The sequence below is a fragment of the Perca fluviatilis genome, unplaced genomic scaffold (assembly GCF_010015445.1).
Source record: "Perca fluviatilis unplaced genomic scaffold, GENO_Pfluv_1.0 PFLUV_unplaced_scaf_8, whole genome shotgun sequence".
NCBI lineage: Eukaryota > Metazoa > Chordata > Actinopteri > Perciformes > Percidae > Perca > Perca fluviatilis.
Genome location: NW_024375759.1, coordinates 180001 through 203269, shown reverse-complemented (window position 1 = coordinate 203269; position 23269 = coordinate 180001). Strand labels below are relative to the sequence as shown.

The following is a 23269-nucleotide window of genomic DNA, read 5'->3' as shown; positions in this document are numbered from 1 at the left end:
GCTGGCTCTATACACGCTAAAAGTCCTAATTATTTACATGGAGTCTGGTGGAGATATGCTGGCTCTATACACGCTAAAAATCCTGATTATTTACATGGAGTCTGGTGGAGATATGCTGGCTCTATACACGCTAAAAGTCCTGATTATTTACATGGAGTCTGGTGGAGATATGCTGGCTCTATACACGCTAAAAGTCCTGATTATTTACATGGAGTCTGGTGGAGATATGCTGGTTCTATACACGCTAAAAGTCCTGATTATTTACATGGAGTCTGGTGGAGATATGCTGGTTCTATACACGCTAAAAGTCCTGATTATTTACATGGAGTCTGGTGGAGATATGCTGGCTCTATACACGCTAAAACTCTGGCTCTCTGTGTCCTGCAGATTGACGTACAGAGCCCAGCAAACGCTGTGGTGGATAATGGCGATGTGCTCGAATACGATTTGCTTCGCTCTGGTGTGTGACATCTCAGATAAAATAATCCATCAGATCCATTCGCGCTGTGTCGTGCTGCACTACGCCAAGCTGACGGACGGGCAGATCCGGGCACACCTTCAGGATGTCGTCCAGAAGGAGGAGCTGTCGGTGTCTGATGACGGTCTGGACGCCGTCATATTCACCGCACAGGGAGACATGAGACAGGTAGGAGACAGACAGACAGGTGTTGTGCTGACTTCCTTTGTGTTGTGCTCAGTTCCTGTGTGTTGTGCTGACTTCCTGTGCGTCCTGCAGGCGCTGAACAACCTGCAGGCGACCCATTACAGGTTTGGCTTAATCAACAGTGAGAACGTTATCAAAGTGTGCGATGCAAGCTGGGACGGTGCGTGGCGGGCGGCGTCGACCGGGCGTAACGCAAGGTGGAAGGGGCGCACGGATACTCGCCAGATGACATCATGGGGAACAACGCCAGGGTCTGTAAGACCCTCCCCATGGCCTCAAGCTGTATTTCATCGAGGTGAAGCTCCGCCCACTAAACACACAAACACACGCACAAACACACACACACAGGAGGAGAAGGAAGGGGAGCATAGGGACCATGATCATGCTGAGATTCTGACGGTCGAGTGCGCGCAGCAGAAGCCGGTAGAAAGCACTCCCAAGGCGACCTCTTCCGAGCTGCCCTGGGTAGAGAAATACCGGCCTGTTCAACTGCGCCAGATTGTGGGGAACGAAGAGACGGTGAGTCGTCTGGAAGGGTTCGCCAGCGAGGGAAACGTCCCCAATATCATCATAGCAGGTTAGATATTTTAAATATCTGTTTAAATATATGTTTAATAATCTTACAGTTTTGTAAGTGTGTAGAGTTTTGAAAACTGTGTCCAAGCAATGAAAAACACTTTACAGACTTTACAATATTGTGTGTGTGTCTCTGTGCGTGCGTGTGTGTGTGTCTCTGTGTGTATCTCTGTGTGTGTGTGTGTGTGTGCATGCGTCTGTGTGTGCATGTGTGTGTGTGTCTGTGTGTGTGTCTGGGTGTGTGTTGTTGTGCAGGTCCTCGAGGAACAGGGAGAACCACCAGCATCTTGTGTTTGTCCCGGGCACTGCTGGGAGCATCGATGAAGGACGCTGTGCTGCAGCTCAGCGCCTCCAACAAAAGGTAACAAGAAACGCAAGTCAGAGCGTAACCATACAAGACCAGGGCACCCTTCGGCCCGGACCATGCGGAGCAACACGGTCATTTAAACTGGGAGAGATTGATCAGCCGACGGTTAGCCATCGGGTTGGTTTGTCAGGGCCTTAACACACACTGACTTTAACAATGTTTGCTGTTGTGTCTTTAGGGGAATTGATGGTGTTAGGAGAAAAATCAAGGTGTTTGCTCAGCAGAAAGTCACCCTACCCACAGGACGACAAAAGATTGTGATCCTGCATGAAGCAGACAGGTCAGACAACAAGCTGCAATGTTACCCTAAACCACCATACATGCTAAAAGTCCTGATTATTTACATGGAGTCTGGTGGAAATATGCTGGCTCTATACGCACTAAAAGTCCTGATTATTTACATGGAGTCTGGTGGAGATATGCTGGCTCTATACACGCTAAAAGGCCTGATTATTTACATGGATACACGCTAAAAGTCCTGATTATTTACATGGAGTCTGGTGGAGATATGCTGGCTCTATACACGCTAAAAGTCCTGATTATTTACATGGAGTCTGGTGGAAATATGCTGGCTCTATACACGCTAAAAGTCCTGATTATTTACATGGAGTCTGGTGGAGATATGCTGGCTCTATACACGCTAAAAGTCCTGATTATTTACATGGAGTCTGGTGGAGATATGCTGGCTCTATACACGCTAAAAGTCTTGATTATTTACATGGAGTCTGGTGGAGATATGCTGGCTCTATACACGCTAAAAGTCCTGATTATTTACATGGAGTCTGGTGGAGATATGCTGGCTCTATACACGCTAAAAGTCTTGATTATTTACATGGAGTCTGGTGGAGATATGCTGGCTCTATACACGCTAAAAGTCCTGATTATTTACATGGAGTCTGGTGGAGATATGCTGGCTCTATACACGCTAAAAGTCCTGATTATTTACATGGAGTCTGGTGGAGATATGCTGGCTCTATACACGCTAAAAGTCCTGATTATTTACATGGAGTCTGGTGGAGATATGCTGGCTCTATACACGCTAAAAGTCCTGATTATTTACATGGAGTCTGGTGGAGATATGCTGGCTCTATACACGCTAAAAGTCTTGATTATTTACATGGAGTCTGGTGGAGATATGCTGGCTCTATACACGCTAAAAGTCCTGATTATTTACATGGAGTCTGGTGGAGATATGCTGGCTCTATACACGCTAAAAGTCCTGATTATTTACATGGAGTCTGGTGGAGATATGCTGGCTCTATACACGCTAAAAGTCCTGATTATTTACATGGAGTCTGGTGGAGATATGCTGGCTCTATACACGCTAAAAGTCCTGATTATTTACATGGAGTCTGGTGGAGATATGCTGGCTCTATACACGCTAAAACTCTGGCTCTCGGTGTCCTGCAGCTTGACGTACGCCGCCCAGCACACGCTGCGGTGGATCATGGTGATTTACTCGAAGATGATGTGGTTCGCTCTGGTGTGCAACATCTCTGGTAAGATAATTGAGCCGATCCAGTCGCGCTGTGTCGTGCTGCACTACGCCAAGCTGACGGACGGGCAGATCCTGGAACACCTTCAGGACGTCATCCAGAAGGAGGAGCTGTCGGTGTCTGACGACGGTTTGGAGGCCGTTATCTTCACCGCCCAGGGAGACATGAGACAGGTAGGAGACAGACAGACAGGTGTTGTGCTGACTTCGTTTGTGTTGTGCTCAGTTCCTGTGTGTTGTGCTGACTTCCTGTGCGTCCTGCAGGCGCTGAACAACCTGCAGGCGACCCATTACAGGTTTGGCTTAATCAACAGTGAGAACGTTATCAAAGTGTGCGATGCAAGCTGGGACGCTGCGTGGCGGCGTCGACGAGGCGTATAAGGTGGAAGGGGCGCAACGGATACTTGCCAGATGACATCATGGGGAACAACGCCAGGGTCTGTAAGACCCTCCCCGAGGCCTCAAGCTGTATTTCATCGAAGTGAAGCTCCAGCCCACTAAAAACACACACAAACGCACAAACACACACACACAGGAGGAGAAGGAAGGGGAGCATAGGGACCATGATCATGCTGAGATATTCTGACCGGTCGGGTGCGGCGCAGCAGAAGCCGGTAGAAAGCACTCCCAAAGGCGACCTCTTCCGAGCTGCCCTGGGTAGAGAAATACCGGCCCTTTTCAACTGCGCGATTGTGGGGAACGAAGAGACGGGAGTCGTCTGGAAGGGTTCGCCAGAAACAAAGAAAAAATAAAAGGCCCCAATATCATCATAGCAGGTTAGATATTTTAAATATCTGTTTAAATATATGTTTAATAATCTTACAGTTTTGTAAGTGTGTAGAGTTTTGAAAACTGTGTCCAAGCAATGAAAAACACTTTACAGACTTTACAATATTGTGTGTGTGTCTCTGTGCATGCGTGTGTGTGTGCATGTGTGTGTGTGTGTGTGTGTGTGTGTGTGTGTGTGTGTGTGTGTGTGTGTGTGTGTGTGCATGTGTCTGTGTGTGCATGTGTCTGTGTGTCTGTGTCTGGGTGTGTGTTGTTGTGCAGGTCCTCGAGGAACAGGGAGAACCACCAGCATCTTGTGTTTGTCCCGGGCACTGCTGGGAGCATCGATGAAGGAGGCCTTGCTGCAGCTCAGCGCCTCCAACGAAAGGTAACAAGAAACGCAAGTCAGAGCGTAAACCATACAAGACCAGGGCACCCTTCGCCCGCGGACCATGCGCGAGCAACACGGTCATTTAAACTGGGAGAGATTGATCAGCCGACGGTTAGCCATCGGGTTGGTTTGTCAGGGCCTTAACACACACTGACTTTAACAATGTTTGCTGTTGTGTCTTTAGGGGAATTGATGGTGTTAGGAGAAAAATCAAGGTGTTTGCTCAGCAGAAAGTCACCCTACCCACAGGACGACAAAAGAATGTGATCCTGCATGAAGCAGACAGGTCAGACAACATGCTGCAATGTTACCCTAAACCACCATACACGCTAAAAGTCCTGATTATTTACATGGAGTCTGGTGGAAATATGCTGGCTCTATACACGCTAAAAGTCCTGATTATTTACATGGAGTCTGGTGGAGATATGCTGGCTCTATACACGCTAAAAGTCCTGATTATTTACATGGAGTCTGGTGGAGATATGCTGGCTCTATACACGCTAAAAGTCCTGATTATTTACATGGAGTCTGGTGGAAATATGCTGGCTCTATACACGCTAAAAGTCCTGATTATTTACATGGAGTCTGGTGGAAATATGCTGGCTCTATACACGCTAAAAGTCCTGATTATTTACATGGAGTCTGGTGGAGATATGCTGGCTCTATACACGCTAAAAGTCCTGATTATTTACATGGAGTCTGGTGGAGATATGCTGGCTCTATACACGCTAAAAGTCCTGATTATTTACATGGAGTCTGGTGGAAATATGCTGGCTCTATACACGCTAAAAGTCCTGATTATTTACATGGAGTCTGGTGGAAATATGCTGGCTCTATACACGCTAAAAGTCCTGATTATTTACATGGAGTCTGGTGGAAATATGCTGGCTCTATACACGCTAAAACTCTGGCTCTCTGTGTCCTCAGCTTGACCTACGCCGCCCAGCACACGCTGAGGTGGATCATGGTGATGTGCGGGAAGACCATGCGTTTTGCTCTGGTGTGTAACAACTCAGATAAGGTTATCGAGCAGATCCATTCGCTGTGTCGTGCTGCACTATGCCAAGCTGACGGACGGGCAGATCCGGGCACACCTTCAGGACGTCGTCCAGAAGGAGGAGCTGTCGGTGTCTGACGACGGTTTGGAGGCCGTTATCTTCACCGCCCAGGGAGACATGAGACAGGTAGGAGACAGACAGACAGGTGTTGTGCTGACTTCGTTTGTGTTGTGCTCAGTTCCTGTGTGTTGTGCTGACTTCCTGTGCGTCCTGCAGGCGCTGAACAACCTGCAGGCGACCCATTACAGGTTTGGCTTAATCAACAGTGAGAACGTTATCAAAGTGTGCGATGCAAGCTGGGACGCTGCGTGGCGGGCGGCGTCAACCGGGCGTAACGCAAGGTGGAAGGGGCGCACGGATACTCGCCAGATGACATCATGGGGAACAACGCCAGGGTCTGTAAGACCCTCCCCATGGCCTCAAGCTGTATTTCATCGAGGTGAAGCTCCGCCCACTAAACACACAAACACACGCACAAACACACACACACAGGAGGAGAAGGAAGGGGAGCATAGGGACCATGATCATGCTGAGATTCTGACGGTCGAGTGCGCGCAGCAGAAGCCGGTAGAAAGCACTCCCAAGGCGACCTCTTCCGAGCTGCCCTGGGTAGAGAAATACCGGCCTGTTCAACTGCGCCAGATGGTGTGGGGAAACGAAGAGACGGTGAGTCGTCTGGAAGGGTTCGCCAGCGAGGGAAACGTCCCCAATATCATCATAGCAGGTTAGATATTTTAAATATCTGTTTAAATATATGTTTAATAATCTTACAGTTTTGTAAGTGTGTAGAGTTTTGAAAACTGTGTCCAAGCAATGAAAAACACTTTACAGACTTTACAATATTGTGTGTGTGTCTCTGTGCATGCGTGTGTGTGTGCATGTGTGTGTGTGTGTGTGTGTGTGTGTGTGTGTGTGTGTGTGTGTGCATGTGTCTGTGTGTGCATGTGTCTGTGTGTCTGTGTCTGGGTGTGTGTTGTTGTGCAGGTCCTCGAGGAACAGGGAGAACCACCAGCATCTTGTGTTTGTCCCGGGCACTGCTGGGAGCATCGATGAAGGACGCTGTGCTGCAGCTCAGTGCCTCCAACAAAAGGTAACAAGAAACGCAAGTCAGAGCGTAACCATACAAGACCAGGGCACCCTTCGGCCCGGACCATGCGGAGCAACACGGTCATTTAAACTGGGAGAGATTGATCAGCCGACGGTTAGCCATCGGGTTGGTTTGTCAGGGCCTTAACACACACTGACTTTAACAATGTTTGCTGTTGTGTCTTTAGGGGAATTGATGGTGTTAGGAGAAAAATCAAGGTGTTTGCTCAGCAGAAAGTCACCCTACCCACAGGACGACAAAAGATTGTGATCCTGCATGAAGCAGACAGGTCAGACAACATGCTGCAATGTTACCCTAAACCACCATACACGCTAAAAGTCCTGATTATTTACATGGAGTCTGGTGGAAGATATGCTGGCTCTATACACGCTAAAAGTCCTGATTATTTACATGGAGTCTGGTGGAAATATGCTGGCTCTATACACGCTAAAAGTCCTGATTATTTACATGGAGTCTGGTGGAGATATGCTGGCTCTATACACGCTAAAAGTCCTGATTATTTACATGGAGTCTGGTGGAGATATGCTGGCTCTATACACGCTAAAAGTCCTGATTATTTACATGGAGTCTGGTGGAAATATGCTGGCTCTATACACGCTAAAACTCTGGCTCTCTGTGTCCTCAGCTTGACCTACGCCGCCCAGCACACGCTGAGGTGGATCATGGTGATGTGCGGGAAGACCATGCGTTTTGCTCTGGTGTGTAACAACTCAGATAAGGTTATCGAGCAGATCCATTCGCGCTGTGTCGTGCTGCACTACGCCAAGCTGACGGACGGGCAGATCCGGGCACACCTTCAGGACGTCATCCAGAAGGAGGAGCTGTCGGTGTCTGACGACGGTTTGGAGGCCGTTATCTTCACCGCCCAGGGAGACATGAGACAGGTAGGAGACAGACAGACAGGTGTTGTGCTGACTTCGTTTGTGTTGTGCTCAGTTCCTGTGTGTTGTGCTGACTTCCTGTGCGTCCTGCAGGCGCTGAACAACCTGCAGGCGACCCATTACAGGTTTGGCTTAATCAACAGTGAGAACGTTATCAAAGTGTGCGATGCAAGCTGGGACGCTGCGTGGCGGGCGGCGTCGACCGGGCGTAACGCAAGGTGGAAGGGGCGCACGGATACTCGCCAGATGACATCATGGGGAACAACGCCAGGGTCTGTAAGACCCTCCCCATGGCCTCAAGCTGTATTTCATCGAGGTGAAGCTCCGCCCACTAAACACACAAACACACGCACAAACACACACACACAGGAGGAGAAGGAAGGGGAGCATAGGGACCATGATCATGCTGAGATTCTGACGGTCGAGTGCGCGCAGCAGAAGCCGGTAGAAAGCACTCCCAAGGCGACCTCTTCCGAGCTGCCCTGGGTAGAGAAATACCGGCCTGTTCAACTGCGCCAGATTGTGGGGAACGAAGAGACGGTGAGTCGTCTGGAAGGGTTCGCCAGCGAGGGAAACGTCCCCAATATCATCATAGCAGGTTAGATATTTTAAATATCTGTTTAAATATATGTTTAATAATCTTACAGTTTTGTAAGTGTGTAGAGTTTTGAAAACTGTGTCCAAGCAATGAAAAACACTTTACAGACTTTACAATATTGTGTGTGTGTCTCTGTGCATGCGTGTGTGTGTGCATGTGTGTGTGTGTGTGTGTGCATGTGTCTGTGTGTGCATGTGTCTGTGTGTCTGTGTCTGGGTGTGTGTTGTTGTGCAGGTCCTCGAGGAACAGGGAGAACCACCAGCATCTTGTGTTTGTCCCGGGCACTGCTGGGAGCATCAATGAAGGACGCTGTGCTGCAGCTCAGTGCCTCCAACAAAAGGTAACAAGAAACGCAAGTCAGAGCGTAACCATACAAGACCAGGGCACCCTTCGGCCCGGACCATGCGGAGCAACACGGTCATTTAAACTGGGAGAGATTGATCAGCCGACGGTTAGCCATCGGGTTGGTTTGTCAGGGCCTTAACACACACTGACTTTAACAATGTTTGCTGTTGTGTCTTTAGGGGAATTGATGGTGTTAGGAGAAAAATCAAGGTGTTTGCTCAGCAGAAAGTCACCCTACCCACAGGACGACAAAAGATTGTGATCTTGCATGAAGCAGACAGGTCAGACAACATGCTGCAATGTTACCCTAAACCACCATACACGCTAAAAGTCCTGATTATTTACATGGAGTCTGGTGGAAATATGCTGGCTCTATACACGCTAAAAGTCCTGATTATTTACATGGAGTCTGGTGGAAATATGCTGGCTCTATACACGCTAAAAGTCCTGATTATTTACATGGAGTCTGGTGGAGATATGCTGGCTCTATACACGCTAAAAGTCCTGATTATTTACATGGAGTCTGGTGGAGATATGCTGGCTCTATACACGCTAAAAGTCCTGATTATTTACATGGAGTCTGGTGGAGATATGCTGGCTCTATACACGCTAAAAGTCCTGATTATTTACATGGAGTCTGGTGGAGATATGCTGGCTCTATACACGCTAAAAGTCCTGATTATTTACATGGAGTCTGGTGGAAATATGCTGGCTCTATACACGCTAAAAGTCCTGATTATTTACATGGAGTCTGGTGGAGATATGCTGGCTCTATACACGCTAAAAGTCCTGATTATTTACATGGAGTCTGGTGGAAATATGCTGGCTCTATACACGCTAAAACTCTGGCTCTCTGTGTCCTCAGCTTGACCTACGCCGCCCAGCACACGCTAAGGTGGATCATGGTGATGTGCGGGAAGACCATGCGTTTTGCTCTGGTGTGTAACAACTCAGATAAGGTTATCGAGCAGATCCATTCGCGCTGTGTCGTGCTGCACTATGCCAAGCTGACGGACGGGCAGATCCGGGCACACCTTCAGGACGTCGTCCAGAAGGAGGAGCTGTCGGTGTCTGACGACGGTTTGGAGGCCGTTATCTTCACCGCCCAGGGAGACATGAGACAGGTAGGAGACAGACAGACAGGTGTTGTGCTGACTTCGTTTGTGTTGTGCTCAGTTCCTGTGTGTTGTGCTGACTTCCTGTGCGTCCTGCAGGCGCTGAACAACCTGCAAGCGACCCATTACAGGTTTGGCTTAATCAACAGTGAGAACGTTATCAAAGTGTGCGATGCAAGCTGGGACGCTGCGTGGCGGGCAGCGTCGACCGGGCGTAACGCAAGGTGGAAGGGGCGCACGGATACTCACCAGATGACATCATGGGGAACAACGCCAGGGTCTGTAAGACCCTCCCCATGGCCTCAAGCTGTATTTCATCGAGGTGAAGCTCCGCCCACTAAACACACAAACACACGCACAAACACACACACACAGGAGGAGAAGGAAGGGGAGCATAGGGACCATGATCATGCTGAGATTCTGACCGGTCGAGTCACAGCAAAGAACGGTAAAAAGACACATCCCAAAGCGACCTCTTCCGAGCTGCCCTGGGTAGAGAAATACCGGCCTGTTCAACTGCGCCAGATTGTGGGGAACAGAAGAGACGTGAGTCGTTCTGGAAGGGTTCGCCAGCGAGGGAAACGTCCCCAATATCATCATAGCAGGTTAGATATTTTAAATATCTGTTTAAATATATGTTTAATAATCTTACAGTTTTGTAAGTGTGTAGAGTTTTGAAAACTGTGTCCAAGCAATGAAAAACACTTTACAGACTTTACAATATTGTGTGTGTGTCTCTCTGTATGCGCGTGTGTGTGTGCATGTGTGTGTGTGTGTGTGTGTGTGTGTGTGTGTGTGTGTGCATGTGTCTGTGTGTGCATGTGTCTGTGTGTGCATGTGTCTGTGTGTCTGTGTCTGGGTGTGTGTTGTTGTGCAGGTCCTCGAGGAACAGGGAGAACCACCAGCATCTTGTGTTTGTCCCGGGCACTGCTGGGAGCATCGATGAAGGAGGCCTTGCTGCAGCTCAGCACCTCCAACGAAAGGTAACAAGAAACGCAAGTCAGAGCGTAACCATACAAGACCAGGGCACCCTTCGGCCCGGACCATGCGGAGCAACACGGTCATTTAAACTGGGAGAGATTGATCAGCCGACGGTTAGCCATCGGGTTGGTTTGTCAGGGCCTTAACACACACTGACTTTAACAATGTTTGCTGTTGTGTCTTTAGGGGAATTGATGGTGTTAGGAGAAAAATCAAGGTGTTTGCTCAGCAGAAAGTCACCCTACCCACAGGACGACAAAAGATTGTGATCCTGCATGAAGCAGACAGGTCAGACAACATGCTGCAATGTTACCCTAAACCACCATACACGCTAAAAGTCCTGATTATTTACATGGAGTCTGGTGGAGATATGCTGGCTCTATACACGCTAAAAGTCCTGATTATTTACATGGAGTCTGGTGGAAATATGCTGGCTCTATACACGCTAAAAGTCCTGATTATTTACATGGAGTCTGGTGGAGATATGCTGGCTCTATACACGCTAAAAGTCCTGATTATTTACATGGAGTCTGGTGGAGATATGCTGGCTCTATACACGCTAAAAGTCCTGATTATTTACATGGAGTCTGGTGGAAATATGCTGGCTCTATACACGCTAAAACTCTGGCTCTCTGTGTCCTCAGCTTGACCTACGCCGCCCAGCACACGCTGAGGTGGATCATGGGGATGTGCGGGAAGACCATGCGTTTTGCTCTGGTGTGTAACAACTCAGATAAGGTTATCGAGCAGATCCATTCGCGCTGTGCCGTGCTGCACTATGCCAAGCTGACGGACGGGCAGATCCGGGCACACCTTCAGGACGTCGTCCAGAAGGAGGAGCTGTCGGTGTCTGACGACGGTTTGGAGGCCGTTATCTTCACCGCCCAGGGAGACATGAGACAGGTAGGAGACAGACAGACAGGTGTTGTGCTGACTTCCTTTGTGTTGTGCTCAGTTCCTGTGTGTTGTGCTGACTTCCTGTGCGTCCTGCAGGCGCTCAACAACCTGCAGTCGACCTACTCCAGCTTTGGCTGCGGGAGATCTGTCACACTCACATGAGGACATCTGAAGGCGTGAACTCTCTGCTGCAGATGGCCGGGCTGCTGGGGACACTCTGCAGCAAGATAGCGCCCCCCCCTGACTCTATACACGATAAAAGTCCTGATTATTTACATGGAGTCTGGTGGAGATATGCTGGCTCTATACACGCTTAAAATCCCGATTATTTACATGGAGTCTGGTGGAAATATATGACAGCAGTCAGCACATTTCAAATTACAAGGAGGGTGAGCCAGATTTTCCCCACGAAGGTTGAGTGGTTGGAAATCTCCTCCAACAGACGCGTAAGAAAACCCCAACTCATCTAGCTTCTGCAGCAGAAGGGAAGCTCTCATAACCTGTGCAGAAAAGTAGGGGTGGAAAATATGACAAGATGATTATTCAGATTATTATATTAAAAGTTAAGAAAAGAAGTAACCTACAATCCCGCCAGACTCCATGTAAATAATCACTACTTTTATCATCTTTTTTCATCTTTCCACTGTTCCAACAATCACCACTCTGGTTTGGTTTAAATAAACCTTTAATTCACTTTTGTTTGTTTTTGTTATTTAGAGCTAATGGAGATATCAGCACACATTTTGAATAAAGACACGATACATATGCTTTTATTTATTTTATTTTATTTACTTTCTCAACAATCTCTGAAACTGGTTCAGTATTAAACAAGAAACAAGCTATAACGTAACCTGAAATCACCATCAACAAACTCACCAGACTCCATGTGAATAATCACTACTTTTATCATCTTTGTTCATCTTTCCACTGTTCCAACAATCACCACTCTGGTTTGGTTTAAATAAACCTTTAATTCACTTTTGTGTGTGTGTGTATTTAGAGCTAATGGAGATATCAGCACACATTTTGAATAAAGACACGATACATATGCTTTTATTTTATTTACTTTCCCAACAATCTCTGAAACTGGTTCAGTATTAAACAAGAAATAAGCTATAACGTAACCCGAAATCACCATCACCAAACTCACCAGACTCCATGTAAATAATCACTACTTTTATCATCTTTGTTCATCTTTCCACTGTTCCAACAATCACCACTCTGGTTTGGTTTAAATAAACCTTTAATTCACTTTTGTGTGTGTGTGTGTTTAGAGCTAATGGAGATATCAGCACACATTTTGAATAAAGACACGATACATATGCTTTTATTTTATTTACTTTCCCAACAATCTCTGAAACTGGTTCAGTATTAAACAAGAAACAAGCTATAACGTAACCCGAAATCACCATCACCAAACTCACCAGACTCCATGTAAATAATCACTACTTTTATCATCTTTGTTCATCTTTCCACTGTTCCAACAATCACCACTCTGGTTTGGTTTAAATAAACCTTTAATTCACTTTTGTGTGTGTGTGTATTTAGAGCTAATGGAGATATCAGCACACATTTTGAATACAGACACGATACATATGCTTTTATTTTATTTACTTTCCCAACAATCTCTGAAACTGGTTCAGTATTAAACAAGAAACAAGCTATAACGTAACCCGAAATCACCATCACCAAACTCACCAGACTCCATGTAAATAATCACTACTTTTATCATCTTTGTTCATCTTTCCACTGTTCCAACAATCAGATGGCCGGGCTGCTGGGGACAGATATGCTGGCTCTATACACAAAAGTCCTGATTATTTACATGGAGTCTGGTGGAGATATACTGGCTCTATACACAAAAGTCCTGATTATTTACATGGAGTCTGGTGGAGATATATTGGCTCTATACACGCTAAAAGTCCTGATTATTTAGGACACACACACACTGTCTGTCTGTGTGCGTGTGTGGTGTGTGCTGTCTCTGTGTCTCTGTGTTGTGCGTGTCTCTGTGTGTGTGTGTCTGTGTCTCTGTGTGTATGTCTCTGTGTTGTGTGTGTGTGTCTGTGTCTCTGTGTGTTGTGCGTGTCTCTGTGTGTGTGTCTGTGTCTCTGTGTGTGTGTGTGTGTGTGTGTGTGTGTGTGTGTGTGTGTGTCTGTGTAGAGGTAATTTAGACACCGACACACATTTTGAATAAAGACTGATACAAATACAGATTTGCCAACTCTGAGACTCTGTCGGAAAAAGCAACACATTTACAAAACGGCCACAAGAACTGATCTTAACAAAAATGAGGAAAAAATTCACGACGAGCCCCTCCCTCTGCCGGTGAGGCACGTGTCCGGCCCTTGGTGTGATCCTCTTTTTAGATACAAAGACCTGTAAACAGAGAGATAGAGTCATTAGTAAAGCATTTTATATTGATTGTAACAAAATAAAAACTATTGTAATCAAAAGAACAAACTTACGAAGAGGATGAAAAGGTTGGAGGCCTCACCTTTCTCATATGCTATGTCCAGACGCTGCTGAGCCAGTTTCAGGTGTCTTCCCAGCCTCTCCAGTTCCCGCGATGAAGCCTCGTCGCCAAACGACTCGCGTCCCGAGTCTCCCTCGTTGTCCCTGAAGCCCATTTTCCCTGACGGGTCCTTCTTCAGAGCCGTGTGGGAGCCTGGAGGTGCGGATGTCTGGCGGCAGATGGAGGACCTCTGGCTGGACAGATCTGGGTGATGGGCAGTGCGAGGCTGAGGCCGCCGTGCACAAAAGCAGTCCCGGATACCGCTGACGCCGAGGTGAAGAATCTCCAACACGGTGAAGAGCAGACACAGGGCGCTGATGGTGTACATAATACGCAAGAAGGTGGTTTTCTCTGTGGGGCGCGAGACGAAGCAATCCACCTTGTTTGGGCAAGGGGCGTGCGTGCATACGTACACCGGGGCCACCTCCAGTCCGTAAAGGATGTACTGTCCAAACAGGAACGAGGCCTCTAAGATGGCACGCAACAGCAGCTGAAAAACGTAGAACTTCATCAGGCCATCCCGCTTGATGCCACGTTTTCCAAAGTGTTTTTTGCTGGGCTTTTTGGTTTCCTTTTCTGCCTCTAGCTCTTGCGGCCGGTAGTCATCGTCCTCCATGCGTGCAATCTTATGCATTGCGAAACCCAGGTACATGATGGTCGGCGTGGCGATGATAATGACCTGAAACGCCCAGAAGCGAATGTGTGACAGCGGTGCAAACGCATCGTAGCAAACATTTTCGCAACCGGGTTGGAGCGTGTTACACACAAAATTACTCTGTTCATCAGAGTAGATTGCCTCGCCCCCGACAGCAGTTAAAACTATGCGAAAGATGATGAGTAATGTCAGCCAGATTTTGCCCACGAAGGTTGAGTGGTTGGAAATCTCATCCAACAGCTGTGTAAGGAAACCCCAACTCATTTAGCCTCTGCAGCAGAAGGGAAGCTCTCATAATCTGTGAGGGGGGGAAAAGATGACAAGATGATTATTCAGATGTAAAAGAGCATGTGAAAGTAATATTTAGCAGTCACTGCAGACATTTGGTCTCAACTACATATCAATCAATATTCATAACAGAAATCAATATGCCCAAGCCATATGAAGGATAGGATTTCACACATATGATTGTTAGCAAACAAATTATTAAGAATGATACACACATGCAGGGTTCAAAATTAGCACCGTTTACAAGCCAAATGCTGAGGAAATATGCAAGTGGCTGGTAGATTTGCATCACTCACCAGCCAAAAAAAAACAATGGTAATCTATTGAGTGGCTGGTAATATCTGAACATTCACTAGCCATTTGGCTGGTAGACGAAAAAGTTAATTTTGAAGCCTGCACACATGTATTAGAATGACTTCAAATTTAAATATATGCAACATTTGTCATTAGTGTCACAGTGTTCACAGACAAAACACAAGTTGGAACCAAATGTGTGAAATGTCTATGGTTTAATACTCTGACTGTGCGTGTTGTTGTCATAGAACAACAGAAGTTGTGCTTTCAGGCCTGGTTAGAATGTGCAATATAAAACATTGGAAAACAGATTCTTCCACAATACTAAACGACGCATTAAACAATTCACACGTCGCCTTAATGTAACAGACAAATAAACGTATTTATGCAGACAAATTAAAGGAAAAAAAAGAAGATTTCAAGTAACATACTACTTACCACAAGTCAGCAGAACCACAGGCGCGAATTCTCTAGAGACTATATTTCTATTCTTTTTTTCCCGAAATGCACTTGAGTTCACGCACGAGACGACGCAGCGGCAATAGTTTTTTTTTGAAAACTCGCAAGGAAAGGAGACACAGCAGAAAAGAGGTAAAAACGGATGAAATATCTCTCAAGAAATTAAATTAATGAAAGCACAGTGCTAGCATAGTTGCGATGCTGATTTTGAGATGATAAAAACCAGGTTGAAGAACGTTATTTCTCTAACTAACTAGCTATACATATAATGTTAGTCAGCTAGCTAGCTAGCTAGGTCTGACGTTTGTTCTGTGTAAAGTAGGCTACACAAGCTAGGAAAAGCTCATAATGGCCGTGGCTGGCTTCCCTATCATTTATGATATGACGTTGTTTGCGTATAGGGACCAGTTAACGTTACCGGCTGCCGGTCACCTCGTTTCTAAACAGTCCGCTCGCAGTGAAGTCCTGCACGGATCAACAGCTGGTCGGCTGCTCGCTCTGCCTGCATGCTGCTGCAGTTCAGCGGCTAACGAGCGAGTTAACTGCTAACAGACACCGCTGCGACCAACAAACACTACAAATTCTGTCATTATATATGTAATTCATAAAAGGTTTCTAGTGTCAATGGATTGGCTGTGCAGTGGCTGCTTGTGCTTTTTCTTCAATCGGGCGGCCAGAGCTTCTTTGCAGCTCAAGTCAGCGGAGGTGTGTACGTACAGTAATGTTGATTCAACGTCTGTCAAGGAAAACATTGTAAAGTTACTTTTGAATCTTACAGAAATGAAGAGGAAAGGTAGCATATGTAGTTTTTTCTCACCAATGAGAAAGGCGAGAGAAATAGAAAATGAACAACTGAGCAAGGTAGACGGAGGAGATGAGATTAAAGGAGAGAGAAAAGAGCTGGAAGGAGAGAGAGAATAGGTGGAAAGAGAGAGAGAGAAGACGTAGACGAGGTGGAGAGAAAAGGGAATTGTTGCTGCATAGTGTACTAAGTTACATAAGAACAACATTTTGCTATAATATTTACGAGACATTGCTTAGACTTCAATTTAATATAAAAATCATGTTTGCTTATATATGAATAATTAAGGAAAGTTGTCAGTGTGAAAGTGTGATTAGTTTTTACATTTGTGTAGAATGTATGTTAGATCTATTGCTCAGATTAAATTAAAAAATGTATGAAATTGACCTAAAAATACTCTCCCAGGCTAAAATGTTAGTGTGTGTGTTAACACAGTCTGATGGTTATAACTAATAAGTTCCTAATTGATTGTGTTTTTACTAGTTGTAATATTGTATAATTAGTTTAGATGTAATTCAGTATGAATCTTTCCTCCCCTCCAGGTCCAGGTGTGAGGTGCCAGTGCAGCCAATGCGCAAGAGTTTCCCCTCCCCTGACTGGTACAAATCCCCTCCCCGAAAACAAGAGAACAATCGAAAGATGCAGCTTACTGTTTTGCTTTCCAAGGACTGTTTTCACCTCATTCGAGGGTTATCGTAACTGGAAAAAGGCTACAATGAAAGACAGTGGTTTCTGTTCTCATGCCAGATCTGAAGGCTGTGTAACTGCAAGGGAAACCCTGTAATGCTTTGTCATTCCTGTCAAACCTATTTTTTTAAGGGATTTCCCTTGAGAAATCGTCCTTTTTGTTGAGTCGATTCAGTTTGTGTTGCTGTAAAGAATTGTCAGGAATATTGTTGCCTTTGGAGAATTACAGCGAATTACAGAGAACCTCAAACATCTTCCATATTTTCTTTTGCACTTGTGTTTAAAAAGAAAAGAGATATATTCCTGCACTTTTTGATTGATGCATTTTGCTCTACTACTGCCTCAAAGAGTTTTAGTTTATGTTTTGTGTGACAAATGGGGAGAATGTGTGTTCTGAGTAAACAATAAAAGTGATGTCCAGTACCTTGTTTCAGAGTGCCGTGACCCATTTATTTCCACATTGTACGGTATTTCTGCTCATTTTAATACAGCTCAGTCCATAGATCTTCATGGGTAAGGTTTTATGTGTATAGTTTCTTCTTGTACAAATGCTGCCTGCAACGATGCCTCTCTGACACAGTCAAAAACGGTTTGCTTCCCCTCTCACACATCTGCCACTCATCACCTGTGTCTTACCTTAATGCCTTTCCTATGATAATGCCCCTTACTTCTGTCAGACTTCTATATCCTATTAAGTGAGATCACATTGTATGGTCACTTATTCCTAATATGAACTCTTTCAAATGAAACCTCAAATGCAAGACATTGATTGCATGATATTAAGTGTTAACGGAGGACAAAAAAGGGACCAGATGTATAACTCCTTGATTATTTTAGCTAAACAATTCATCCACAAATGCAGATTTTTGAAGGTGAGACCTTTATTCTGTGTATTCATGGATGAGTTACGTATTTATAAGAAATCTTTGAAATGTATAAAAAATAAACAAGCAGGAATGTGCTACAGATAAAACAAGTATTGGTTGTGGACTAGACCTCTATTTATTTATTTATTTACTTACTTACTTTTCTGTCTTTTTTTATAATTCAGTTGTTTCTTTGTTATAGTTTGATACATAGTCTGTTTTTGGTACTCCAAGTGTTAATTGTCAAACGAAAACTGTAATGGCCTAAATTTGTTAAATAAAGTTTTTTGAAGAAAAAAAAAGTTCACCAGCAACTACGGAGTAGAGCTCGTTATGGGATGTTTACATTTCAACCGGCTAGCTCGTCCAGGCTACAGGTCAGTAGTTTGGGTTACAGTTCACCGTTATAGTGCATTTAAAAGTAGCTTGCTGTTGTTTAAGGTTGTCTATAGTTTTAATATCTCCGGCTGCATCAGAGCGTTGTGTAACAAGTTGCAAACCGAGGATTAGGAAGGTGGTATTTTTGATTGACAGTTTTTTTTTAAATTGCACTTGTAATGTGATAAAAGTCAGGTTTTTATTTCACAGGATGAGCCCAAAACAGACGCTACAATTTGGGCGTTGGAGCTATTTATTGTTTTGTTATTGTTAGAGACATAGTCATTGTTTTGTTATATTTAATAGTTAAATATTCGTTTATTTATTTATTCGTTTTATATTTATTTGTGTTTTTGCTTGAATCATATAGCTACATAAATTTGTTTATATCATTAGTATTTTATTTTGCTTTTTTTTTAAAGTATCAGGCAGCCTTAGCTACAGGTGTAATCTATATGGGTGAAAAGGTATGTGGGAGGTAGACACCGGGGAGGACTGATGTTTTTTTTTACCAGAGCCTATTAACTTCGCCATTGCTCCTTTGTGTGAAATGTTTGTTTGCTGAGAAATTGGATTAATAAACCTCACAGAAATGCCATCTCTGCCTGGACAATGAACGTTTTTATCTCTGCGTAAGATTCACTCCTTTGGTGCCTCAGTGGCTTTTGGTCTTTGAGTTTTTAGTTTGTTTTGTTCAGTCTGAGGACAATTCGCCACTACATTGGGTATTTTATCTATGAATAGTTTTCACATTAATTTATCACAGTGTATGTTAGGGATCGACCAATTATCGGCCTGGCCGATTATCGTGGCCGATATTTGGTAATTTGTTGATTATCTGTGTTTTATTTTACTGATTTAGCTCATGTAAGCAGTCTGCAAAACAAACTGATAGCACGTTAAAACTTCAGGAAGCTATTTTAGTTTTAATTTTTTCATTTGTTTGACTGCGTATAATGTTTACAGTTTCATTAAACACTCGCTTAAAGCATTCATACAAACTTTGGTGTTGGAGTTTGTAACATTCAAAATGTGAATAATTCATAATCAGTTTTGATCATGGCCCGGAAAAAACAGTATCAGTCGACCCCTAATATATGTATCCAAATTCCAATTTGATAGTAGATAAAATGTACTAGAACACAAAATCCGGCCCGCATATCAGTTTAGGTTTACATTAACTTTAGGCTAGTTGTGTGCCAAAAAGTTTTTCATACTGCAATTACGCAACTCAGAGATTCCCCCAGAACCAGAGAGTTTTCATAGTCCAATCTGAGTTTTCTCTCGCATGACTATTTTGTAGCGGATTCTGATTGGTTTAAGGAAATGCTAATAAACCAGAGCACATTTTCCTCCCATCCCCAAATGCTGTGTAGAGTAGCCAGACCTTCCTTCAGTGCGCTTTGGAGGAGGGGCCTGGCACAGCGAGACTATCAATCAATCAATCAAAACTTTATTTATAGAGCACTTTTCATACATGTAAAATGTAGCACAAAGTGCTTTACAATTAAAAACAATTGACCCCCCATCACATAAATACATCCCCAGACGCCTACAGACACACACCCACCGACAACATCCACAGACACTGTCTCATACACACAATAAAACTAACATGTCACTGGGCACGGAAAAGCTGAATTAAACAGGTGGGTCTTGAGCCTGCTCTTAAAAATCTGAACATTCTCTGCAGCCCTGAGGTCCGACGGCAGACTGTTCCACAGACGGGGGCCGTAGTACTGAAACGACGCTTCTCCGTGAGTGTGTGTCCTGACCTTGGGAATAGTCAAAAGGGTTAGGGTTAGGGTTACCGGACCGATAATCAACTTCAGTTTTGTCATGGTTAAGCTGTAAAAAGTTCTCAGCCATCCAGGATTTTATATCTGAAATACAGTTAAAAAGTGCATCCATCGGACATGTGTCACCAGGGGGCATGGAGATGTATAGCTGTGTATGATCAGCATAACATCAGCATAGGGTTAATAATGTCAGAGTTACGTCCAGAACTTAGCCCCGCCAAAGATGATTGTGATTGGTTTAAAGAAATGCCAATAAACCAGAGCACGCATTTTCCTGGAAGGACTGATTACTCTGTGACAGTGGAATCGCTTGATAAGTCGTTAGTTGTAAGTAAGGTCGGCCTAACATCTGTTTCCTATGTCTGTTTCAGAGCGCTGCTGTCGGGTGGAGACATGGCGGCGCCGAGGCGGGAGGTTCTGCTGTTCCTCGTGGTCGCCCTGCTGGTCTCCTGCGGCGCGGCGCCCACTGTCATCCTGTATCGGGTTCCCGAGGAGCAGCCGCCCAACACGCTGATCGGCAGCCTGGCGGCGGACCAGGGCCTGCCCCACACCGGACACCTCTACAAGCTGGAGGTGGGCTCACCGTACCTGCAGGTGGATGACAAGACTGGCTACATCTACACCACGGACATCCCCATCGACCGCGAGATGCTCAAAGACTGCCGCAACTGCCAGAAATGCTTCCTAGAGTTCAAGGTGTCAATCACCGATACGGTGAAAGGGATCAGCACGGGCCCTCGGATGATCGATGGCCGCATTGAGGTGCTGGACATCAACGACAACACGCCGCAGTTCTCTTCGCCAAACCTCATGCTGTCCATCTCCGAGAACACGCACATTGGCGCCGTCTTCTACATCCCCTTGGCCACTGACCGGGACTCCGGCGCCAACGGCGTGGCTGAGTACACGCTGACCGCGGGGCCGGACGCCAACCAGCTCTTCACACTGCAGGTCGCCCTGGACTTGGACGAGAAGCACCCTCAGCTGGTCATCATGGGCAACCTGGACCGCGAGAAGAAGGACTCGTACGACCTGAACATCAGCGTGCTGGACGGAAGCGGCAGCGGGCGGCGAAAGCAGCGCGCCTGCTGCGGGTCACCGTCACCGACCAGAATGACAAAACGCCCAAGTTTGAGAGGAGTCACTACGAAGCCAAGCTGCTGGAGAACAGCCCGCTGGGACACTCCATCCTGCAGGTCAGAGGGAGGGGCTCTGTTAGTACACAAAAAACAAAACAAAAAAGGAAAAACATGTTGGCTAGAGGATAGACCCGTATGGGAACAGTGAAGTGATTATTTAGCAGGGCGGGTCGTCAGCACGACACTTCAAACAACCGTTTAATTCACAAGGTTCCGAATGTGTTGTATCATGTTATGCAATACTTTGATTAAATATTACTCAAGTACAAGTAAAATAATACCTATCTGAAAAATTACTCAAGTAAAAGTAATAAGTAGTTCATTTAAAAATGTACTTTAAGTAATAAGGTTACTTAGTTACATTTAAAAAAGTTTTCACTGTAAAAACGGGGAGATCTCTCCCATGTAGTGAAAATTAGGACAAAGGGTCATAAATCCCAAACTATTTCGTTTTTAAATAAAACAAATATATACAAAGGGTATACACATGTAATAACAACATAACACATGTCACACATGTTATTTAAGACCCTTAGAAAAGGTATAATGTGCAATTTTAGTTTGGACCATCCCATTAAATGTTTTCAAACAATCAATTGAATGTGAAAGTACCATACATTGTTAGTTCTGAGGGCCATCCTTCTTTTCTTCACAAACATAAACAACAGTTATAATGCAAATTAAGGCCACATCCCATGTTTTGACTCCATAAATGGGTTAGACCCATAGACTGTTAATTATTTTAATATTAACAGACCCTAATGTTCACAGCCCAGACTAGCAGCTAGCTTCTACACCTAAAGTATCTCACAAAAGTGAGTACACCCCTCACATTCAAGTACATATTTCATTATATCTTTTAATGGGACAACACTGAATAAATGACACTTTGCTACAATGTAAAGTATTAAGTGTACAGCTTGTATATGTGCAGTACCCTGCAGTTTCATGCCGAAGTGTCCTTGGGCAAGACACTGAACCATGAGTTGCCCGCGATGCTGCGCCATCTGAGTGTAAATGTTTATCTGATGAGCAGGTGGCACCTTGTACGGCAGCCTCAGCCACAGTGTATGTGTGTGAATGGTTCTTGTACTATGTTAAAGCGCTAAAGACTAGAAAAGCCAAGGGTATGTGATGATGTGGGGGTATGATGAAGGGTGTGTGATGATGTGAGGGTATGGTGAAGGGTATGTGATGATGTGGGGGGGGGGGCTATTTTAATTCCAAAGGCCAGGGGAACTTTATCAGGATACATAGTATCCTGGATCCATGAAATAACTGGCCTTTAAAAATAATAATCTGCCTGCCTCTATGGGAATGTAACACAGGGGTGTACTGACTTTAGTTGCCAGCGGTTTAGACATTAATGGCTGTATGTTGAGTTATTTTGAGGGGACTGCACATTTACACTGTTATACAAGCTGTACACTTAATACTTTACATAGCAAAGTGTCATTTCTACTTTCTGCTCTAGTGGTTGCTTATTACACAACCTTTAAGGGCGAAATGTGTGGTTCTTTTCAGACAGAATTTAGCCATTAACAAAGATAAAACCTCTTATTTTGTTCTTGCAGGTCAGAGCCAACGACGCAGACGCCGGCACCAACGGAAAGATCAACTACAGCCTCCATCATGCGTCGGAGGCCGTCCAGTGGCTCCTGCGCATCAACCGCTCTACAGGCATCATCTACGTCAGGGGCAAGGTGGACCGCGAGGAGGAGAGCTTCCTCAAGTTTTTCGTGGTCGCCAAAGACCGTGGGCCCAACCCCAAGAGCTCCAAGGTCCTGGTGACCGTCAACATCAAGGACCAGAATGACAACGCTCCGGCGATCGAGATCCGCGGTATTGGCTTTGTGACGCACCACAACGGCGTTGTCAAGATCTCCGAGGACATGCCCATCGGCACGCCGGTGGCGTTGGTCCAGGTGTCGGATCGCGACGAGGGGGAAAATGCGGTGGTGACGTGCGTGGTTGCCGGTGACGTCCCGTTTCAGCTGCAACCTAGGTCCGCCAACAAGCGGAAGAGGAAATACTTCCTGCAGACAACTACCCTGCTGGATTATGACCGTGATAAGGATTACAGGATTGATATCGTTGCCGTGGATTCTGGGAACCCAGCCCTGTCCAGCACCAACACCCTCAA

The 23269-nt window shown here is 45.4% G+C and overlaps 2 protein-coding genes, 1 long non-coding RNA gene and 1 pseudogene across 3 annotated transcripts; 3 read left to right on the top strand and 1 right to left on the bottom strand.

Moving 5' to 3' along the window:
- The first annotated feature begins 295 nt into the window (after positions 1-295).
- LOC120555334 lies at positions 296-13083 on the top strand. Its single transcript, XM_039794004.1, is given in 15 exon segments — positions 296-646; positions 737-1241; positions 1496-1601; positions 1786-1887; positions 5189-5299; positions 5301-5445; positions 5536-6043; positions 6304-6409; positions 6594-6695; positions 7053-7311; positions 7402-7906; positions 8141-8246; positions 8431-8532; positions 9117-9375; positions 11341-13083. Coding segments are annotated over 15 exon segments (3306 nt in total). The 5' UTR covers positions 296-322; the 3' UTR covers positions 11407-13083.
- A 225-nt stretch (positions 13084-13308) lies between these two features.
- On the bottom strand, positions 13309-15544 carry LOC120555336 (gap junction gamma-1 protein-like). Its single transcript, XM_039794006.1, has 3 exons — positions 15435-15544; positions 13742-14712; positions 13309-13623 (listed from the first exon to the last, which is right to left on the bottom strand). Exons 2-3 carry the CDS (start codon positions 14676-14678, stop codon positions 13610-13612), a joined length of 951 nt encoding a protein of 316 aa, XP_039649940.1. The 5' UTR covers positions 14679-14712; positions 15435-15544; the 3' UTR covers positions 13309-13609.
- Positions 15511-17372, top strand: LOC120555338. Its single transcript, XR_005638688.1, has 2 exons — positions 15511-15587; positions 16800-17372. It is a non-coding gene; the product is annotated as an uncharacterized LOC120555338 (long non-coding RNA).
- Positions 17373-18088: 716 nt separating this feature from the next.
- The window catches only part of LOC120555335, a 5962-nt pseudogene continuing 781 nt past the window's right edge, over positions 18089-23269 (top strand).